This window comes from Filicampus tigris, chromosome 4 (genome assembly GCF_054856515.1).
Source record: "Filicampus tigris isolate MCC_2025a chromosome 4, RoL_Ftig_1.0, whole genome shotgun sequence".
NCBI classification, from domain to species: Eukaryota; Metazoa; Chordata; class Actinopteri; order Syngnathiformes; family Syngnathidae; genus Filicampus; species Filicampus tigris.
Genome location: NC_141220.1, coordinates 27,778,023 through 27,797,830, shown reverse-complemented (window position 1 = coordinate 27,797,830; position 19,808 = coordinate 27,778,023). Strand labels below are relative to the sequence as shown.

Below are 19,808 nucleotides of genomic sequence, written 5' to 3'. Positions count from 1 at the left end.
AATTGCATTTCCAAACGTCCCCCGGCGTACAAACGCCAAGTGTGTCGCTCAAACACGTCTGCAAATGAGGGTTTAAAAACGGCTGCTGACATGTTTTGCTTTGAACGTTGCGGGTTACGTTGGGTGCGCGTCATGAGGGCGGCGAGCACAGGGCCCGCATTGATGCCCTTGAATGGAGTTTGGTGGGGGACACGCCCTTTTTTTTCCCCCATTTTTTTTTTTTTTTCAAATGTTCGACTACATTGAGTGGCGCACGTGAAGGAGGTGAGCACATGCTCATACAAACACCAACAGCTGTTTTTTTGTCCCCAGTCGTGCCGGACATTCGAAGAATTTTGACCAGTACTTCGAACACTCCCGGAGGAAATCATGTAAATACATTTACGGTGCTTGTATAAAGTCTACACACCCCTGCTCAAATGGTTTTTGCGTTGTAGAAAAGTCAGACCAAGATAAATCATTCCAAAACTTTTGCCACCATTAATGTGAGCCGTACAACTCAATTGAAAAGAAAAAAAAAATCTTTTCAAGAGGCCAAGTACAAATAAATAACTGAGTTATTTAATAACTGGCACGGGGCTATAGGTTTTCAGTTGTTCTAGTGGGCTTTTCCTGACTTTAATTTATTTTTGTTTGGCGCTATACTGATGCTATTCGGAACTCAATGTGAAAACCAATTAGCATTTAACAAGAGTCAGTATCTTTGAGACATTTATATATGTGTACGGTATACATATACACATACTGTATGTGTTTACTCATTGTCGCGCATGAATTTATATATATATATATATAGCCTTTTTGTACACATTAACACTTCACAACATAAAACAAGAATAATGACATTAATACATTCCCCTGCACCACCTCAAAAAATAAATAAATAGAAATCAGCTGATTTTGCTGATTTCTCCCTCTGTTGTAAAGCTGAACAAACGCAATCAGACAAAGTATTGTAAAACTGTCAAGTGTTCTGCCTGCAATTCATATTTTTATTATTGTAAGCATTAAGAGACCAATTACTTTATTCATTGTATTTATTGTCATTTTATTCTGCCAAACATCGGAATCGGCCTCGGGAAATCCATATCGGTCAGGCTCAAGCATATACAAGTACTGTACACATACATATATCGCACCGTATCGCCAAAGTCTAACCCTTGCCAATTTCATCTTTTCCAGGCTTGACCTCCGCCCCTAAGCAGCAAAGGAGCACATCTTCCTCCTCACCCTCCTTCCTCCTTTCCTTCCCCAGTCCCCCCCCCCCCCCCCCCCACAGCCTCCTCCTCCTCCTCCTTTCCAACATCTAAATGTGCGCTCGCGTTTGAATAAAGCTTCTTTCTGCTCTCCTACTCAGACAGGAGCCACAGGCCCCCGCAGTCACTGGCCACCAGGAGCTTCGGAGCATCAACGGTACGTACCCGGCAATACTGGCAAGAGGGGCCAAGGGGGGCTTTGGACGTGACGTGAGGGCGGCCTGGGGGAGTAGGACAGCTATTGATCGAGGATTCACTTCAGAAAGCGTTCATGGAATTTCAAATGAGGTCATCGTGTTGTGCAGGTGAAAGATCCTGCGAGTCCTGTCTGGTATCGTTTCATTCTTGAGTCTGGAACTTTTTGCTCTTAAATTTCCGCTTCCAAGTGACGCTAATTGTTAAAGCGATCTGGAGAATTGATCGAAAGTGATCACATGAACCTTTTTCCCGACCCGGGGAACCCGTTTCAGGACTCTACTTTGATGAGTGACACAATAGTCAAAACGAATGATTTTTCTATACCATGTGCATTTGTGAGGCTTGGGGGCTTTTGTGATTTTTTTTTTAAACAATAAATACTCATCCCTACACTTTTATTACACCTCTACTTTTTTCTTAACTTGTCTGATGGGACAAGCCAAAAGTCACATTGAGAACTTCCTAAGTACAATGGGAGCTAGTAAATTTTCTTCCAAAAAGCTATTTTTTTTTTGCCACTCTCAACCGAAGGTTACTGACAAGCTAAACATAAAAGAGAGAATGACACCTTGTGTATTTGAAGCAACCAGATAGCCTCCACTAGCATTCAATGGCAAACCCCAAAGGCACCCGGGCTAACTATTAGCATCTATGTGGTAGTGTTGTTACCTTTCAAGTAAAGAACATCTGAAGATAAACAGTTCAGCGGGTTACAGACAGTATAACAATTCTCACTGGCATATATTCTTTATCCTCTTCAAATAAGGACGAATATTCGTGCTGTACTGAGAAGCCAAGAGAGGAGCGAATTCCCTGCATTTTTGTCTTATACTGCCCCCAGGTGGCCGAGACGCACACGCTAGATTGAGCAGCACAATGCGCACTGAAGGAGAAAGTGACAAAAAGTGGGATTACTGAATGTCTTTACAAAGTGTAATACTCTATAAAGTGCTATTTTCTAGTAAAAACAAAAACAAAAAAACTAGAAAAACATATTTGGTTATTTATATCATGCATGCGTTGCGCGGTATGAGCGAACTTTTTGACCATTTTTCTGTTTGGCTACATCCAGGTTATTGTGGCAATTATTCATTATCTCCTAGCCAATAAATAAAACAAAAAAGATTTTCAATTGTGGCTTTGAGTGTTAAAAATAAACACAGATGACTTTTTCCCGATTATGAGGCACTCACTGCATCTGAAAGCCGTTCTGTTTTTTTTTTTTTTTACATTTCTGGATCAGAGGCACCTTTAGCAGTCCGGCGGCGAATTTTCTGTCGCCTTTCTCCTTGGAGGCGACGTCCCGTTACTATGGCGACGCGGGGCGCCCTGGGCTCCCATTGTGAATTCCAATTGGCAGATGTTGGCTGAAGGAGAGAAAATGTGACATTTGAAACCACAAATCACTAAAATGATTGATGGGCCTGTCATAAATTGTCCATTTCGAACACGCCATCGCTACAGTGGTGTGCCAATGTGAAATATGTGCTACTAATGCACCTTTAACCACCTGTGATTGTTTTTTTTTTTTTCTCTCACTGTACAAGAGTGTGTGTGTTCTCAAACATCGGCCTTACAGTACACGCACACACACACTTCCTCGCATCAGAACGAACGTTGCCACACGTCCTCTTTGAGTGTGTTGCACTGTGTGTGTTCATATCAATGTCCACTCTGTTCTGCCAATGTTGGACTCTGGAGGGTTTTGGGGGATGGGCGGAGGGTGGGGGGAGGGAGGAAAGAGGGGGTGGGGGGGGGGGCGCCTCTTGTGTTTACCTTGGCAGGGTTGCACCCCTCCCAAAAAGCCCTGCCCCTGTCCATAGCGGGAACAAACCAAGGCCTCATTGCCCGTCACCTCGGCTGCAAGCGGAACATACCACGGTGACCGAAGAGGGGAGCGGCCGCACCCCGCCGCCCCCATCCAACCGCCTCCCCCCCCCCCCCGCCGCCCCCATCAAATGAATGAACACACTGTGGAGAGTGGCTTCCAATTTCGAGGCAATGATTCTTGATGAGCTTAAAGGAGGAAAGTCACCTTTAATTGAGCCGCCGACGACTAGCGTGGGCTAGCTTGTCATTGTTATCTTGCAGGGGAGTGATTTAAAGTCGCGAGTATCGTGGAAATAAATCTCTTGTAAATTGGACAGGCCACAGAAATGGGTGCTGTTAACAAGCCTGCCAAATTTGAATGGTTTAAAAAATAATAATAATAATAATAATAAAAAAAAATCTCGTACATAAAATGAGGCTTTCGAATCGTGAAAAATCAAGCCGTTTTTCTCCGCTTTCAGACGCTGCGGGCGTGTCCGCTGTTCAACTGTCAATCAAATAACATGACTACAAATGCTACTTTGTCCAGCATCTTTTTCATGTCTACATATAACTAAGAAGATAAGATAAGAATGCCTTTATTGATCCCACAGTGGGGAAATTTTCGTTGTTACAGTAGCAAAGATATAGGTCACACAGGGGCGGCGGCATAATGTGGCCATTAATGTATAACATTGACGGCAAACATTTAGAATCAAACCTATGTAGATATACGCAGTAACATGTGTATATACACATGTGTATACACACCAACCTACATCTACATAAAAAATATGAGGAACACTCATTTCGGCCTGTACATAGTACAGAGGAAAAAATACTCTAAGTGACAGTGCTGCAGTGCTGTAGTGAAATGTAAGGAACAGCATTGGATAAAAATAAAACTAGACTAACAGTAGTGGGGAATGTTGAGTATTGCACGGTATTACAGTAGTGGGGAATATTGGGTATTGCACGATACGAGCTCAGGTGCAGGACTGCACAATTGCACTAATGACCGCCAGTTTGTAGAGACTACACAATGTTCTTGTTAAAGAGTCTGACAGCAGCAGGCAAGAAGGAACGGCGGAATCTCTCCTTTGCTACAAGTTTGAACCAGTAAAAATATATCCAACTAGCAACCATACTCTGAGTGGCCCCTTGATTAATTAAAAAAATTCAAAAAATGATGGTAAAGATACAATATGCGTTTCCGATGAAAAATGAGGGACCATGGGGAAGAAAGATCCGTGGAAAAAAATGGGAAAAATCCAAAATATGAAAAAGAAACGTTGCAAAAAAAAAAGCCGGGAATATGTGAATCTGCAAATGCCGAACTGCGAATATGCAAGGGTCAATTGTAGTTTTAAGGTGTAATATCAGTAATCACCACTAGATGGCAGACTACTCTGTAGTAGCAAAACTTACTCCGTCCGTCCAGGACAGATAGACGGACCAATCTGTTCCTGGGATGGAATGCCCAGCTCTGCCAAAGAACCCTCAACTCGATCAATATTTCACGAAAAATGACAACTAACTTTTTAACTTCTACTAACGTGCAGCTGCACCAAAGCACTACTTACTTTCAGAGTCTTCTTTCAATGGCTGAACTTGACTTTCTGGGATGTTTTGCCTGGAGGTGAAGTCTGCTTTGGCGGGAGGGTGCGGCCATCTTGAAAACGGGAGCTGACACAGTGTTGCAAAGACTGCCCCCTATAAGTCAAAGTTGGAGCAGCATTAGCATTAATTTTTGTTTGATTTTGACAAAACGCTTTAAGATCATTTTTATCATGGTGAAATAATCAACATCAAAATACAGTAAAGCAAAAAAATATTTAAGCCATCAAAAATTTATAAGATGGCATCTTTTTTATTGGAAAAAAATGAGGATTTCATAAAAGGTTTTTTTCTGGTAATTTCAAAACCTTACAACTTTTTGCTTGTTTCATTTTGTGAGGGAAAAGGGCTCATAAAGAAAATCTGATTCTAAATTGTTTTGAAATTCTTCTAAGATGTGCATTTTTCTCATAATAAAAACTTTGAAGTTGAAACAGTAAAAAAAAAAATTGAAAATGACAACGAAATAAGTAATTTATGATTTAATTCTTGCGACTATTCATAACAAAGGTTTGTGAGAATAAAAGGACGGCAATATTTTTTTTTTACAAATAAAACGATTATGGGAATAAATCTGCATTATAATAAGGCTAAAACATTCATTTGTGGGAAATTTACAGTGGTCATTAAAAGTAATAATTTATGAGAAAAAAAATGTTACTTGAAGAGAATAATATGTAAATAGAAGAATTTGTAACTGTTTATTTTCTTGATAAAAAAAATCTGCAATTTTCGTCCCCCTCATAAAATTACATTAAAAAAACATGGAATATTCCATCTTGGCAGTGACACTACTATGACAATGAAATCTTCCACAACGGAAAACTGAAGGTTTCCCTCTTGCCTTCCATTTCCCATAAACCCAGTTGAACTCAAATGCTAACCAAAACAGCAGCACCTAACAGTCACAGATTGATTAAAACGTGGAAACTTGCAAAAGACTTTGCGCACTGTTTTTGTTCCTAAATGCTTTCCATTTCATTTTTAAACTTGAATTTCACTTGAAATGTCTCACACCATTGAATATTCATCCCAAAAACATGTTTGTGCAAATGTTGTTACAGTTGTCCCGCCCATCTGCAGTTGAGTATACAGTACAGTCTCAACTATTTGCAGCAAATACGTGACTCCAGTGACTAAAATGGGAAAGTTGTCTTTTTTTTCCCCTCCCCTTCTCCTAATGAGCCTTTTAGGCCAGTAACACGAGGTGTTGACTTTGTGTCTGTTATTGGAGAGAACTCTTTACCTCTCTTGTGCACTCTGGCTGTGCGCAGAACGCGAACACACTGCGCCTTGTTGCAAACGTTCAGAATGTCCTTGTTGCCCGTGTAAAGTTTTAACCCTACGTACGTCAAATGTGACCTTTTTTTGACATTTGACAGCAATAAAAGGTAGCCTACATGTCATTCTTTCACAGTAACATTTAATGGCTTTTCGTAATGTGGCCCGATATAAAAAAAAAAAAAAAAGAAAGAAAAATATTTTTGAAATGTCATTCTTTTGTACAGGTGCTAAACTGTGGTCAAATTTAACCCGTGTCTACTAAAAAGGATTTTTGATTTTCTAGTAAAGTGAGGGAAAGGTAAGAATCTTTATTAAAAAAAAAAAGTGTATTTCATGGAAGAGTGGCAAGTGTTCAAGAAGGAGCTTGAAACAGTCCTTCTAGCACGTTCAACATGTGAGGCTGCAAAGTGCGAGGCTACTATACGTAATTGACGGAAATTAATAAAATAACTAAAACTAAATTTGAAAAAACATTTCTGTTAGTGAAACAAAATAAAAACGAGAGTGTTTTTTAGAAAAAGAAATAACAGAAACTATGTTTTATGTTTATGAAAACCAAACCAACCAAAGCTAATTAATTATAGGGAAAATGTCCTTTGTTTTCATCTTTGTCAATTAATTTCATACATGAGCTTTCATGGTTTATTTTAAGTGTATTTATTTTCATTATTACGGATCAGCCGTAAGGAAGGTCGAACAGTCGTTTGGGTATTTGAGTTTACTTTATGACACAATACCTGTTGTGACATTTTATTATCTTGCACTGAACAAATACTCAGTATATATATAAAAACAAAATCTAATCTTGAAAGAGTTGCTAGAACTGTTTGTGTCCCCACCACATTTGCGCAGGATCCGGCAGAAACATGCACCTGTCATTGAAGGCTCAAGGGACTAAAAATGAATAGTCCAAAACATAAAAAGAAATAGACTTTCCCTTTGATCTAAAACATTGAGCAAGGATAAAGAATCCATTTATTCACGTCAGACAGCCGATTAATAGTTCGAAACGATCTGCAGTTCATAATTGGATAGAACTATTATTATTAGGATGGTCATTTTGATTTGGAGCATATTAGGTGTGTCATGGAAAATGAACTGCATGTAAGTGTTACAAGAAAAAAACCAACAACTATCAAACAATATTTAAAGACCGCGACCAGGCAAAAAATAGCGAGGTCTAAAAAGAAAGAACGTTACGTCATGGCCATCCGCTTTGGGTCTAAACATACTGTGTGATATTTTGCATGCTGAGACAGCAGGACAAACATTGGTGCGACTGTGCTTTTCTGTTTCTGGGCACACTATGCCACTGTTAATGGCCTACGCACACGCACACACGCACACACACTTTGGCCAGTTCTGAGTTTGCAAAAGGTCTTAAAGCTCGCTTTAAAGCAGAGCGCCCTCCTGTGACACTGGCCGCTTGTCTCTCAAAGTTGGAATGTTATTTGGGGAGGGAAGTTACATTACAATGAATTCATTCTCATGAGATGATAGTTTTTACTTGGGAAGAAAAGTGAATTTTTCTACTTGAATAAATCAGCATTTTTTTTGGGGGGGGGGCATATTTTTAGTGACTTGTAAAGCCTATAAAAAGAATTTTGAAAGAGAGAAAATCAGCTAATTACTTGAATTAGTAATAATTTGTGTATTCTGTTTATGTGCATTCGAGCAAGGAACAACAGACAGAAAAATAAAATACAGAATGTACAGAGAAATGTTTTTTGCATGCCAGAAATTGAATTAAATTTCGAACAAAAAAAAACATGTATCATCCAAAAAGCATAAAAATATTAGAAAAAAAATAATTAAGATGAGAGATTTTAGATAAATGTTTCTTGAATAATTAGGGTTTTTGATGGTCATTAATTATTACTCAAATTCATAAAATCTAGTTTGTGAGCAATTTGTCAAAACAAGCATAAAAATAATAACTATACTAAGAGAAAACATGTTTTATATCCCCACAAGTACACGGGAGAGAAAACAAAAGTAATCCGTCCAGAAAGTACTGATAACAAATTATTATAACACACGAAAGTAAAACAATTAAAAAGCTTGAAAAAAAGAGTCAGGAATATTATTCTTAATATTTTAAGCGCCACAAAGTACTTTGTCCATACTAGACAAAAATGTTTAATTACAGATTTTTTTTTTTTATTTACCTGAAATAAATCCATAAATTGTCTCACATTCTTGATGGTGAATGCCTGCAGTATGTTTAATGTGGACAGCAGACGGTGGCAGATTCGATTACTTTCGTATTTTCCCTTGAAAGCTGAGACAAAAATTTCCCCATCGAACATGACTTGCGCTACAAATGGTTTGAAGCGGAATGAATCATACTCAGTCTCAACTTATTTGAGGCACTTAAGACATTTCCTGTGCCCCAGCGGCGACACAGAGCCGTTGGGTGTTTAGACCTTCCAAATGATGTCATATTTCCGCTCCAAGTAGCTGAGCAAACGTGCGCATATCCTGAACAACCGCGGCCGGGATAACGTAAAGGGCTCGTCTAAAGCCGCTCATTCATTTCAACACATCACGCTTTGTCCACACTAACCGCACACTGCTAAATATTTCATCGAAATAAATGTTCTTAGAAAGCAGCTGTCCTTGTTTCCTTGATTCTTGAAGCCACTGAAACGTTGAAAACGGTTTGAATATTAACACTGCGTGCGCTTAAGGAAGTGTAAGAAAATGGACTTGAATCTTGGTTCAATGAATATTTATTGTAAATAAATTGTACGTGTTAATGTTTTAAAAACAAACAGTTATCAAAGATTAATAAATGCTAATGTATTGGACCAAAAATTAAATACAACTGAACTGTACTCGGGAGGTGAGGTTTTGCATGTTTTCCTTCGTCCAAAATATACAGGCAGGGGTTGAGGATTTTTTTTTTTTTTTACCAAAACTACAGAAAATCTCAAAAAGAGAAGAAAAAGCATGAATACAGTACATTTTTAAAACTGTAAAAAAAATGTATAGAAAATTTTTAAAAAATATAATCCTGTTAATACCCCAGACAACACAGCAGAATTTTTGAAACGGCAAAAATATGAGGGCAATCATTATATGCCAAGTACAGTATTTGAAAAGGCAGTTTTACGGGCCAGAAAAGACAAAAATATTCAAACAAAAATCCAATCCAGAAAGTTTGGAACGTAACGCTTTGTCTGCTTTTCTTTAGGTGAGGATGACTTCCCTGCTTCTGCTCTGTGTGTCTTTGCCCTTCATCTCGGCAACAACATCATTTGCACACCATGACGGTATGTTTGGTGCAGACTCGACTTTCCGTGACTCAAAGTGCAGTGTGGTTGACATCTCACACTTCATGGGTGGGCTGACTTTCAAGTGTATGGCACACGATTTTTTTTTTACAAATGTTAATATGTTGTATTAAACAATAAAATATCCATGTCGAAATGAACGGTTTCTCAAATTGATATACATTGACGGAGTATTTCCTTGATTTTGCATTACGCTTTGAAAATCTTCCGGGCGGGCGGGGCAAAATCGTGAAGAAGGTGAATATGACCTGTTATCGAGCCACATCTCTGACTTGCCTGCTGTAAAGCGTGCTAGGTTTGTTTTTTCTTCTGATTAAACATATACATTAAACACAAGCGACCAATACTACTAGCTATATAGCTAGCAATAAAGCTAAGACGTTCTTCCTGGGGTAAGCGCCTTTCAGTAATCGCCTATAGGCCGGTCCGACCATCATTTTAAACGGGTTTCCGTCGGCGTTTCTGACTACCAAATTTGTGCGAAGACCTAGTCTATACACTAGCAAATGAGAGTGGACCTGTCTTTCACGCAGGCTTGGACGGTACGCTGCGTGTCAGCATCCCATCGGCGGTGCCTCTCCGCCCCCTGCTGGGTGGCAAGGTGGTGGTGCCCTGCTACTTCCAGGACAACACGGCCAGCGACCCAGGCGCCCCGACCGCCGCTCCGCTCTCCCACCGCATCAAATGGACCTTGGTCACCAAAGAGAATATTACAACCATCCTGGTGGCATCAGAGGGCAAAGTCCACGTTGAGAGGGATTACCTGGACAGAGTAACAATGGTCAACTACCCGCTGGTGTCCACAGACGCAAGCCTGGAGATCACGGAGCTGAGGTCCAAAGACTCAGGCACCTACCGCTGTGAAGTCATGCACGGCATCGAGGACAACTATGACACCGTGGACCTCCAGGTTCAGGGTATGACCGGCACACACAATCTGGTCTCTATTTCAAATGAATTTGGGCTTGGTTTGTTTCTGTCTAGCAGTACAGTTTGGGTCGGTTCAGCATGGACGTCAACGTTTCGTATTGAGTTGTTAAGAGTGCTTAAAAGGTAAGCGTGAGGCAGCCGGGATGAAACTAGGCATCTGTAAATTTGAGGCCATGGTTCTCAGGAGGAAAAGGATGGATTGCGTCCCCTGGGTTGGGAGAGTTGTCCTGTGTCAGGCGCAGATGTTCAAGTATCTTGGTTGACTGATGCAGTCACTGTACCAAAGTGTCAGAGTGAAAAGAGATCTGTCCAAACAACAAAGTGCTTAATTTACTGGTTGATCTACATTCCCGCCCTCACCTTTGGTTATGAGCTTTGGGTGTTAGATGGCTTACATTGTTTCATTTTGCTATGACGTTGTATTGTGAGATCGGTAAGGGGTGTCCGGTCTGGTTTGTGAACAGGTACTACATTACATAGACAAATTCGGGATCAGCATTGCAAACTGCACAGATGGGAAGTTCGGGTCCAGAAGGTAAAAACCCTGCCACGGTTTGTCTTGAGACACAGATGCTTCTACTCAACTGGCAGGTCAACGAGCTCAGTTGAGTAGAAGCACATGTGTCAAAGGACAAACTGTGGCGGGGTTTTTACTTTTCAGCCCTAGGTTTCCCATCTCTGCCAAGCTGTACCGTCATCTGTGCTGCATGGTGGAAACACAACTTGTCAAATGCCATTAAAGAATGCATGTCAGATGTGATTAGGCTGTGTAAACATATTCCATCTCATGTCTTTATGTCGCAGGTATTGTGTTCCACTATCGAGCCATCACCACCCGGTACACCCTCACCTTTGAGAAGGCCAAGGCCGCTTGCATCCAAAACAGCGCCACCATTGCAAGCCCTGCCCAACTGCAAGCCGCCTACGATGATGGATACCACCAGTGTGATGCCGGATGGCTGTCTGATCAGACTGTTAGGTAGTATTCAGCCATCTGTGTTGAATGGAGAATGGATTTGTGCTTTTCTAGTCCACTAAGCACATGTGAATGTTAGTTTTCACCACATCAACGTAAAAGGATACGGTTGGTTTACTACTACGTGACGGGGAATAATAAAAATGTGTAAAATAAAATGTGTGTCCTAACCCTGCCTCTTCCAAACTCAGAGTCCAGGTACTGAATCCCGTTTACTGTCCTTTTTGAGGTACCCCATCCATGAGCCTCGGAAGGAATGCTACGGCGACAAGGAAAACTTTCCTGGCGTTAGAACCTATGGCGTGAGAGACGTCAATGAGACTTACGACGTGTACTGTTTTGCAGAGAAGATGGCGGGTAAATTGCACAACAGGATGCAAACTATACTACCTAAACAATAATCACGGGAGATTTCATTGACTGCGTTTCTCCTCCCAGGCAGAGTCTTCTACTCCATGTCAGTAGAGAAGTTCACCTTCCACGAAGCTGAGGATCAGTGCACTAAACTAGGTGCCAGACTCGCCACCACCGGAGAGCTTTACCTGGCCTGGAAGGGCGGCATGGATGTGTGTAATGCCGGCTGGTTGGGCGACAGGAGCGTTCGTTATCCCATCAACATTGTCAGGCCTCAGTGTGGAGGCGGGCTCCTGGGGGTCAGAACCGTCTACCTGTTCCCTAACCAGACAGGCTACCCCATCACCAGCTCTCGTTACGATGCGATCTGCTTCCAAGGTACTTTGCTCAATCTTAACAAGGACCACAACGCCTCGGTGTTGAAGGACTAGACTGTAAGATGTACTGTGGGTTTAAAACCAGCTGAGGACTACATTTCTCTAACTGTAGCACTTCTGGGATGCCCTTAAGTAAGGAACCCAGAACCCCAACTCCTCAAGAGCAACCCACTCAATCTCTTCTGTCTATACCTCATGTGATTTGGAGTGAAATTATTATCAACCTTGAAAGGAAAGAATACTGAAACCAGTGATTCCCAACCAGTGTGCCAAAATTATCCAATTTCACTTGAATGAAACTTACTTATTTACTTCAAAAGTCGTTTCTGTTTATCCAGGTATTACCAGTAACAGGCACAACAATTAAATGCTCTTCCACTAGAGAGCAGAAGGTACAATTAACCTTTGTCACCACCTGTTGCCATTCGTAAGCAGAATAGCTTTGCATTCAACTAAACATGCAAAACAAGTACATTTGTGTGGAACATGGAAGAAAAAAGATCATTACTATTTCAGCATTTATACTTGGCTCAATAAAGGTTTGGAAATATTGATCTGTAAAATTTTTAAAAAGTACCGGTCGTTCTGGAACTGTCACAACTGTCACATTAACAGGTAGCGATGATGACGGTGCAGTTCCCGGGCGGATCACTCCTTTCCCAGATATCATGAGCATAACCCCAGCCCCTGGAGTTTATCCAGGACTCACAACCCCACCAGGGGGACAAGAGATCAAGCACGGAGGTGTAGACATTTTCACCAAGCCTCTCTCACCTCCTTTTACAGACACCGCCATGGCTCCCACCGGTAAACTTGCTCTTCTTCTCGAACGGCACAGTAGCCAGTGCATTACAAATGCTCAAGATACGATGACAAAGATGTCCTGAATCTCATTTTCTGCTTTTGTCCCCCAATCGCCAATAGGTGTAGTGTTCCACTACCGACCTATTACCGGTCGGTACACGCTGACTTTTCTGGAGGCCCAACAGGCCTGCAAGAGTATTGGAGCAGTCATTGCCAGTCCCCTGCAGCTACAGGCAGCCTTTGAGAAAGGCCTGCACCAATGTGATGCTGGTTGGCTTGGCGACCAGAGTGTGAGGTGCGTTAGTAGCAGGATGAGTGCACACGTTTCGGAAGCAGAGTCTTAATAAACAGCTAAAAGAAATCTCTCTCATGCTCAGGTATCCAATCGTCTCACCCCGAGATAACTGTGCCGGCAATCTGCTGCACCTTCCGGGAGTCCGATCCTACGGCCTGAGGCCTGACTCTGAGCGTTATGATGTATTTTGTTATGTCGAACGTCTGGAAGGTCAGGACCCAGTTACACGTCGAATCACTGAACTCACGTGTGTCGTTAACACCAAATTGAGGTCTTAGCGTCATGCATTTCAACTCAATTCAATGCTTCCATTCCTCTCCAAGGTGAGGTCTTCTTCACCAGCGACTATGACAGCTTCTCCTTCGAAGAGGCCGTGCAGCACTGTGAGAAACTCAACACCACGCTGGCCACAACAGGGCAGATGTACGCCGCCTGGAACCAAGGCCTCGACAAGTGCCGCCCGGGCTGGCTGATGGACCGCAGCGTCCGATATCCCATCAAAACCTCCAGATCCCACTGCGGGGGCGGCCAGGTGGGCGTGCACATCATCTACGCCTTCCCCAACCAGACTGGATTTCCCGATGAGCACTCGCGCTATGACGCCTATTGCTTCAAAGGTAGGAAACTTGGGTGACTGGATTCATCTTTTGGGTTTAACTTAAATTCACTTTGAATTCACGTCTGAATGATTCTGCGTTTTACAGCTGAAACACCCGCCATTAAGGTTGACACCAAAACCACCATTGACACTGTCAGCGAAACCATTTTCGACAAGCTACTGACAGTGGATGTTATCAGAAAGACAACGGTTGCAGTTGATCATGTCACTCCTACTAGTAAGACTACATCTGTAAAATCAGATAGCAACTTCAAGAGCGAACTTTCTGTTTTGGCCACTCCACTTTGCTATTCTTATGTGGAATTCTGTTTTTTGATTTTAGTTGAACCTACTATGGGTTACAATGACACCGAAACCATTCTAAACGTCACAGAAATTGAAGAGGTTATCCAAAAGACAAATATCACAACCCAGCTAACTGCTCCTACTGGTAAGACAGCCGAGATCAATTGCATGCACATCAAATGGGTCTTGAACGTGTTTTTATTGTGAAAGCATTGCACACTAGCTGCACGTTAAAAAATGATATAACATAATTCAGCCGCTAATTTATTTTTATCTCCATTTTGACCTCTAGTCCCAGTTGATGGTTCTGCATCTGGATCAGGCGATCATTCAGCCAGTGGGGATCTTCAAATCTCTGGCGATCAATCAGCCAGTGGGGATCTTCAAATCTCAGGCGATCAATCAGCCAGTGGGGATCTTCAAATCTCAGGCGATCAATCAGCCAGTGGGGATCTTCAAATCTCAGGCGATCATTCAGCCAGTGGGGATCTTCAAATCTCAGGCGAGTCCAGCACCACCAGCGGGAGCGGAGCTTCTGGTTCAGGATTGGACGTCACCTTCAGTGGACACACCGACATCCTGTCAGGAGACCATTCTGCCTCTGGCGATCCACAAGGAGCAGAGGGTGGCAGCGCAATCCTCACCACTGGAGACTCCTATAGCGCTTCAGGATCTGGGTCTGGTGTTGTTGGGTCAGGATCAGGTTCTGCCAGTGGCAGTGGAGACATTAGTGGCAGCAGTGGTGACATTCTGATCAATATATTGGATGGAAAAGAGAAAGAACTGTTGATCCCAACCCTCACTGAGCAGGAGTTAGGTAGCGGCGTCTTGTGGACTTCAGGTATGTCCGGTTCAGGGAGCATGTCTGGATCAGGGGTTATGTCTGGGTCAGGCAGTGGATTTTCTGGCATCACCTTTACGGACAACAGTGTCATTGACCTGACAATTCAGCAATCAGGAGAACAGGAGTTGTACGGCTCCGCTGAAATGTCCGGATCAGGATCTATTTCGGGATCGGGCTCTTCGTCCGGGTCAGACATCAGTGGATTTTCTGGAATCACCTTTACAGACAATGGTGCCATTGACCTAACAGTTCATCAATCTGGAGAGCAGGAGTTGTATGGATCTGCTGAAATGTCCGGATCAGGATCTATGTCTGGATCCGGCTTTTTGTCAGGGTCAGGCATCAGTGGATTTTCTGGCATCTCCTTTACCGACAATAGTGCCATTGATTTAACAATCCAGCCATCAGGAGAACAAGAGTTGTCTGGATATCATCCCTATGCATCGGGCTACCCCAGTGGCTCTCCAAGTGGTTTTCCATCTGGTGCTTCAGGCAGCGGTTCTGCCTCTGGCCAACCTTCCCAGACAGACGGTGACGTCATCTTTGTAACAGATGAGGGGATAAAGGAAGTTACCATTTCCCCCCAGGAGCATCATCCAGAAGAGGGCCGCGGGGTTGTAGAAATAAGCGGACAGGAAAGTGGTTCGGGAATCCATCTTCAAATCTCAGGCAGTGACAAGCCGTCAACTGTTGGGCTTTCTATACCTTTTCCTCCTGGATCTACAATGACCTACCCAGACTACAACGGACCGTCTGGGCACGAGGAGGCTACGGTCATCGTTTTGACTCCAGAACCTGTCTACGTCAGCCCAACCACTGTACCGTCCATTTCGCTGGCAACCCCTCCCGTTGTGGAGCAGCCAGGAGTAGAAGAGGGTGCGTTGCTTGTAGTAATGCACAAAAAATCCACAATCTTCAAAGTCATACTTTTTATTTTCATCCTGCTTGCAGCTGTGCATGGTTGTCCCGAGGGCTGGTTGGAGTTCATGGGAAGCTGTTACCTCCACTTTGCCGACAGACACACCTGGTCAGATGCTGAGCAGCGTTGCCTGGAACTCAATGCCCACTTGGTCAGCGTCAGATCCGAAGAGGAGCAGCAGTTTCTCAACTGTAAGAGATGCCCATTTTTTCCCCGCGCATTTCAGATGCAAAACTATATCTGTACAACTGGCCTCGTAAATATCTGTCTCCAAAGCCAAAGGTCAAGACTATGAGTGGATAGGTCTTAATGACAAAGAAGTCCAGAATGAATTCCGCTGGACAGACGGCAGCGCTCTCGTGAGTTTCATCCAACTAAAGTTGACTGCGGGGAACGCATTGCGTGATTTCGTTCCATCTCTGAACGAGGGGTCACAGATGTGCACTTTTTGCAACATTTATAATCCCTCAGACGTACGAGAACTGGAGACCTAACCAACCTGACAACTACTTCAACTCCGGGGAGGACTGCGTGGTCATGATCGGGCACGAAGGAGGCCAGTGGAACGACGTTCCTTGCAACTACTACCTTCCCTTCTCATGCAAGACTCAACCCGGTAGGAACGAATGCAGACCGATTTATTTGGTACTTGTTTGTTTGACCCTTAGCAGGGTTATACTAAACAACTGTCTGATAGGGTGAGGACATGCATCAGAGAAACATACTACTCACAAAAAGTTAACACTATTGGGCTGTCAGGTGAACTTTGAGGATGAACCTAAAATGCACCATAACCTTTACAGGTGAACTTAATTTAACCTTCTCTAAACTTTTGAATGCATACAGCCAAAACTTCAATGTCTAAGTACTTTTTGCACAAATGCAATGTCACAAAACAGCCCTTACTTTTTGTGAGTAGCGTACGTGTCAAAAACTATCCATATGAGTGCTGATCCAAAGGCAAAGATCTGCCAGTTGCTATTTGATCCTACCATTGTCCTCCCTGTCAGCGGGGTGCGGAGCGCCCCCGGAGGTGGCTCACGGCTCACCGATGGGCGTCACCAAAGATCGCTACGCCGTCAACTCCAAGGTGCGCTACCAGTGTCAAGCAGGCTACACGCAGCGCCACCTACCCATCATACGTTGCATGGAGAATGGACAGTGGGAGAGGCCACAAGTGGAATGTACAGAAAGTGAGTTTCTCGAAGTTTTTTAACTATAGTGCAAAAAAAAACAAAAAAAACATTATTTTGTTAAAACAGGCATATTCTTTTGATTGTAAAAAAAAACAGTGTGCTATCATTCAACATTTTAACATACCCTTTAATGTGGGATATGTTTAAATATTATTATATGCGGCGGGCCAATGAAAAACATGAATCAGGCTGCGAATGGCCCCTTGGCTGGACTTTGGAAACTGCTCTATTAATTATGTGGAAAATCCTCAACCCAAAAGTCAATAACGTTTTTAAAAAAATGTTTGTTTCAAATGTTGCCATTTTCAGGCACCATCCCGTAAAGAAACGGCTCATAGCACGACACCAATTTAATCTATTTTCAATACACTGGGCTCAACGCATATCAAACTTTAACATGTTAACCAATTCTTGAAATGTGACACACCTCACTTGTGACGAGGAGAAACTCGGCACGTATGTTTTTACTGCTCTTTGAGTGTGCTGTGTACCCCAGATGAAGAACAATTAATGGCTACGTTTACATGGACAACATTTTTTTCATCCAATCAGTGTTCGGATTAAAATTATGATGAGATGAACTGTTTTCATGGACACTAAAAATATTGATCTGATGAGGACTTGCGTCTTCATGCATCACACTTTCGAGCAGAACAAATTATTCTAACATGCGCAGAGTGACGAAATACAGCGGAAATAGCTGCAAATGTACCAGTTCAGACTTGCGCCAGCCATATCTTTCGCTCGCTGTTCTTCTACTAGCTTCCGAGAATAACACCAACAATGCTAACGTCGCAGACAAGCGCGGTCTTTTTATCAAGTCTTTTTATGACGCTAAAGCCTTTGCTAACTTTGATCTGAGGGAAGAAACAATAATTGCTCAAATGAGTGTGGTTTGCTTACATGTGCGTGACTGAAAACGTGTCACTTGGCCCTCCAGCAGGTGGCGGCAACAGGCTACACAAACGATCGGTGAAGAGCAGAAGTCGAGGAGTCGGCAGCCGACGGGAGCACAGGAAAACGCTCTGAGCAGGACTGAATGAAGCACAAGTCAGATTCACAAAAGGACCCCTCTCGTGGACACCAATGCTAATGCCCGACCAAAAAAAAACACAAAGCATTTCGCCCAGCCTCCAATGTAAATACAGGCACTAAAAACACATTTAGACAGTGGCGATGTAACTGACACATTTTTTTCCCCCTTAGTGTCTTTAGTGAAGGCACTTCCATTATGGTATATTTATAGAGTCTATAATTTATAGCTGAAACTCATGTTCTCCATGCACAAGTACTACTGGAGGAGTCAACAGAAGCCTATATGAAAGTGTTATTGATTGAAAATGATAGCGTGTTGTTATATTTTTGGCCCTTTTTGGGGGGGTCTGTGTTTGTACTATTTGGTCCCTGGTGGCTATTTTTTTTTTTTTTTTTAGATTTTATTCCAAGACTGTGATTCCGAGTGACATCATCAATGATCATACTCTCGTATAGTACGTGAGATTTTCTTTTTAATTAATTAAATCACACGATGCTTTCCACAACATTCCCTTTGTCAGTGCAAACCAGTTTACAGTTTTGAACAAACTGCTCACATTTCAAGTCTAAATCCTTTCATTGCTTACAGAATTTTTTTTTACGAAAACGCGTACGCTCAGTTCAACAGACAAAATTCTCTTGATGTTAACAAACATTTTAATCATTTGTAAATTTTCTTCAAGTTTTGCAAAAGATCCCAGTGTATTGGAGATTACGTTTTCCTACTCTTGCGCAGGATTTTAAATGATGAACACTTTACAAAACAGTCCATATTGACCTGTGTGTTTTTAAACGAAATTGTCCTTGATGTTTAAAAACAACGACAACAAAAACACCCGCACGTTAGTTCGACTGAAGACTAAATTGTCTTCACTACAGCCGAAAACACATTCAGTTGTGGTTAAACTTTGTGAAGACATACGTCATTGCTGAGACTAAATGCTCCCACTCTGATGAAGTTAAAGGATCATTTTTGATTATTACAAAATATCGCGTTTTGAAACGCTCCATATGCAAGCACAAATCCGAATTCAACATGTCCTTGTCTGTGAAGAAAAGCTCACATTTGAATAGTGGCTGTTTGTGGAGACCCATCGCTGGTTTAACGCATGGGACTCGCTGTAAATATTTGACACTGCAACGGTGTGAACAGCAGGATCTGTCAATAACATACAATTTCGTGGTCAGTATTTATCCTGTATAGTTGAACCAAGTGCTAGAAGGATTATTTAATTATTTCATTAGTCATCAGTTACTTAGTCGCGCTTATGTGGAACCGGATGAATTTGGATTGGTGAAAGTGGTGGGGGAAAACATCCATTTGGTGTGTTATGTTGAAAAGGTGGCCCCATTTGTATTAGACAATGTTACACAGATAGTTATTTCATTTTATTTTTTTTTGCTTGGTTTCAGTCCTCAAGGTTTAAAGTAGCAAAGTAAAAAGGATTTATATCACACTTCTCCCGGGCAAAAGTGTTTCAGAGGGCAAATACAGCCTGTGACGTTGTATCAGATTTCAGTGACAGCAAATACATTAAACAGGCACGATCATTCTCAAGTAAGTTAAAAACATGCCTCCATCTCAGTCCAAATGTTCCACTGCAATCACTGTGTCGTTGTCGCCTGCTGTAGTGTGCTGCGCCAAATAAAAGATGGAATACAGTGTGTGTGGAATGATTCTTCTAGAACAGCTGAACTTTATTGGGGGTTGATC

General features: G+C 42.3%; 2 protein-coding genes across 2 annotated transcripts in view; one reads left to right on the top strand and one right to left on the bottom strand.

Moving 5' to 3' along the window:
* The window catches only part of ppip5k1b (diphosphoinositol pentakisphosphate kinase 1b), a 58,125-nt gene extending 39,955 nt beyond the window's left edge, over positions 1-18,170 (bottom strand). Inside the window, 4 exon segments of the mRNA XM_086027893.1 lie at positions 2,704-2,821; positions 4,847-4,976; positions 16,856-16,992; positions 17,963-18,170. The gene's annotated coding sequence lies outside the window, so the exon portion shown is untranslated.
* acanb (aggrecan b) lies at positions 1,281-19,759 on the top strand. The gene is made up of 18 exons (XM_086027892.1): positions 1,281-1,413; positions 9,361-9,439; positions 9,994-10,377; positions 11,195-11,369; positions 11,596-11,723; positions 11,805-12,098; positions 12,713-12,904; positions 13,022-13,196; positions 13,279-13,406; positions 13,520-13,813; positions 13,901-14,032; positions 14,138-14,245; positions 14,393-15,820; positions 15,896-16,054; positions 16,140-16,222; positions 16,335-16,479; positions 16,874-17,056; positions 18,000-19,759. Exons 2-18 carry the CDS (start codon positions 9,367-9,369, stop codon positions 18,086-18,088), a joined length of 4,170 nt encoding a protein of 1,389 aa, XP_085884018.1. The 5' UTR covers positions 1,281-1,413; positions 9,361-9,366; the 3' UTR covers positions 18,089-19,759.
* Positions 19,760-19,808: the final 49 nt, after the last annotated feature.

Bases quoted from the DNA above. Each gene is read 5' to 3' on its own strand.
- acanb (XM_086027892.1), top strand. From the start codon at position 9,367: ATGACTTCCCTGCTTCTGCTCTGTGTGTCTTTGCCCTTCATCTCGGCA. The intron at 11,370-11,595 runs GTAGTATTCAGC...GTCCTTTTTGAG, and splicing joins CTGTCTGATCAGACTGTTAG to GTACCCCATCCATGAGCCTC. The intron at 16,480-16,873 runs GTAGGAACGAAT...CCTCCCTGTCAG, and splicing joins CTCATGCAAGACTCAACCCG to CGGGGTGCGGAGCGCCCCCG.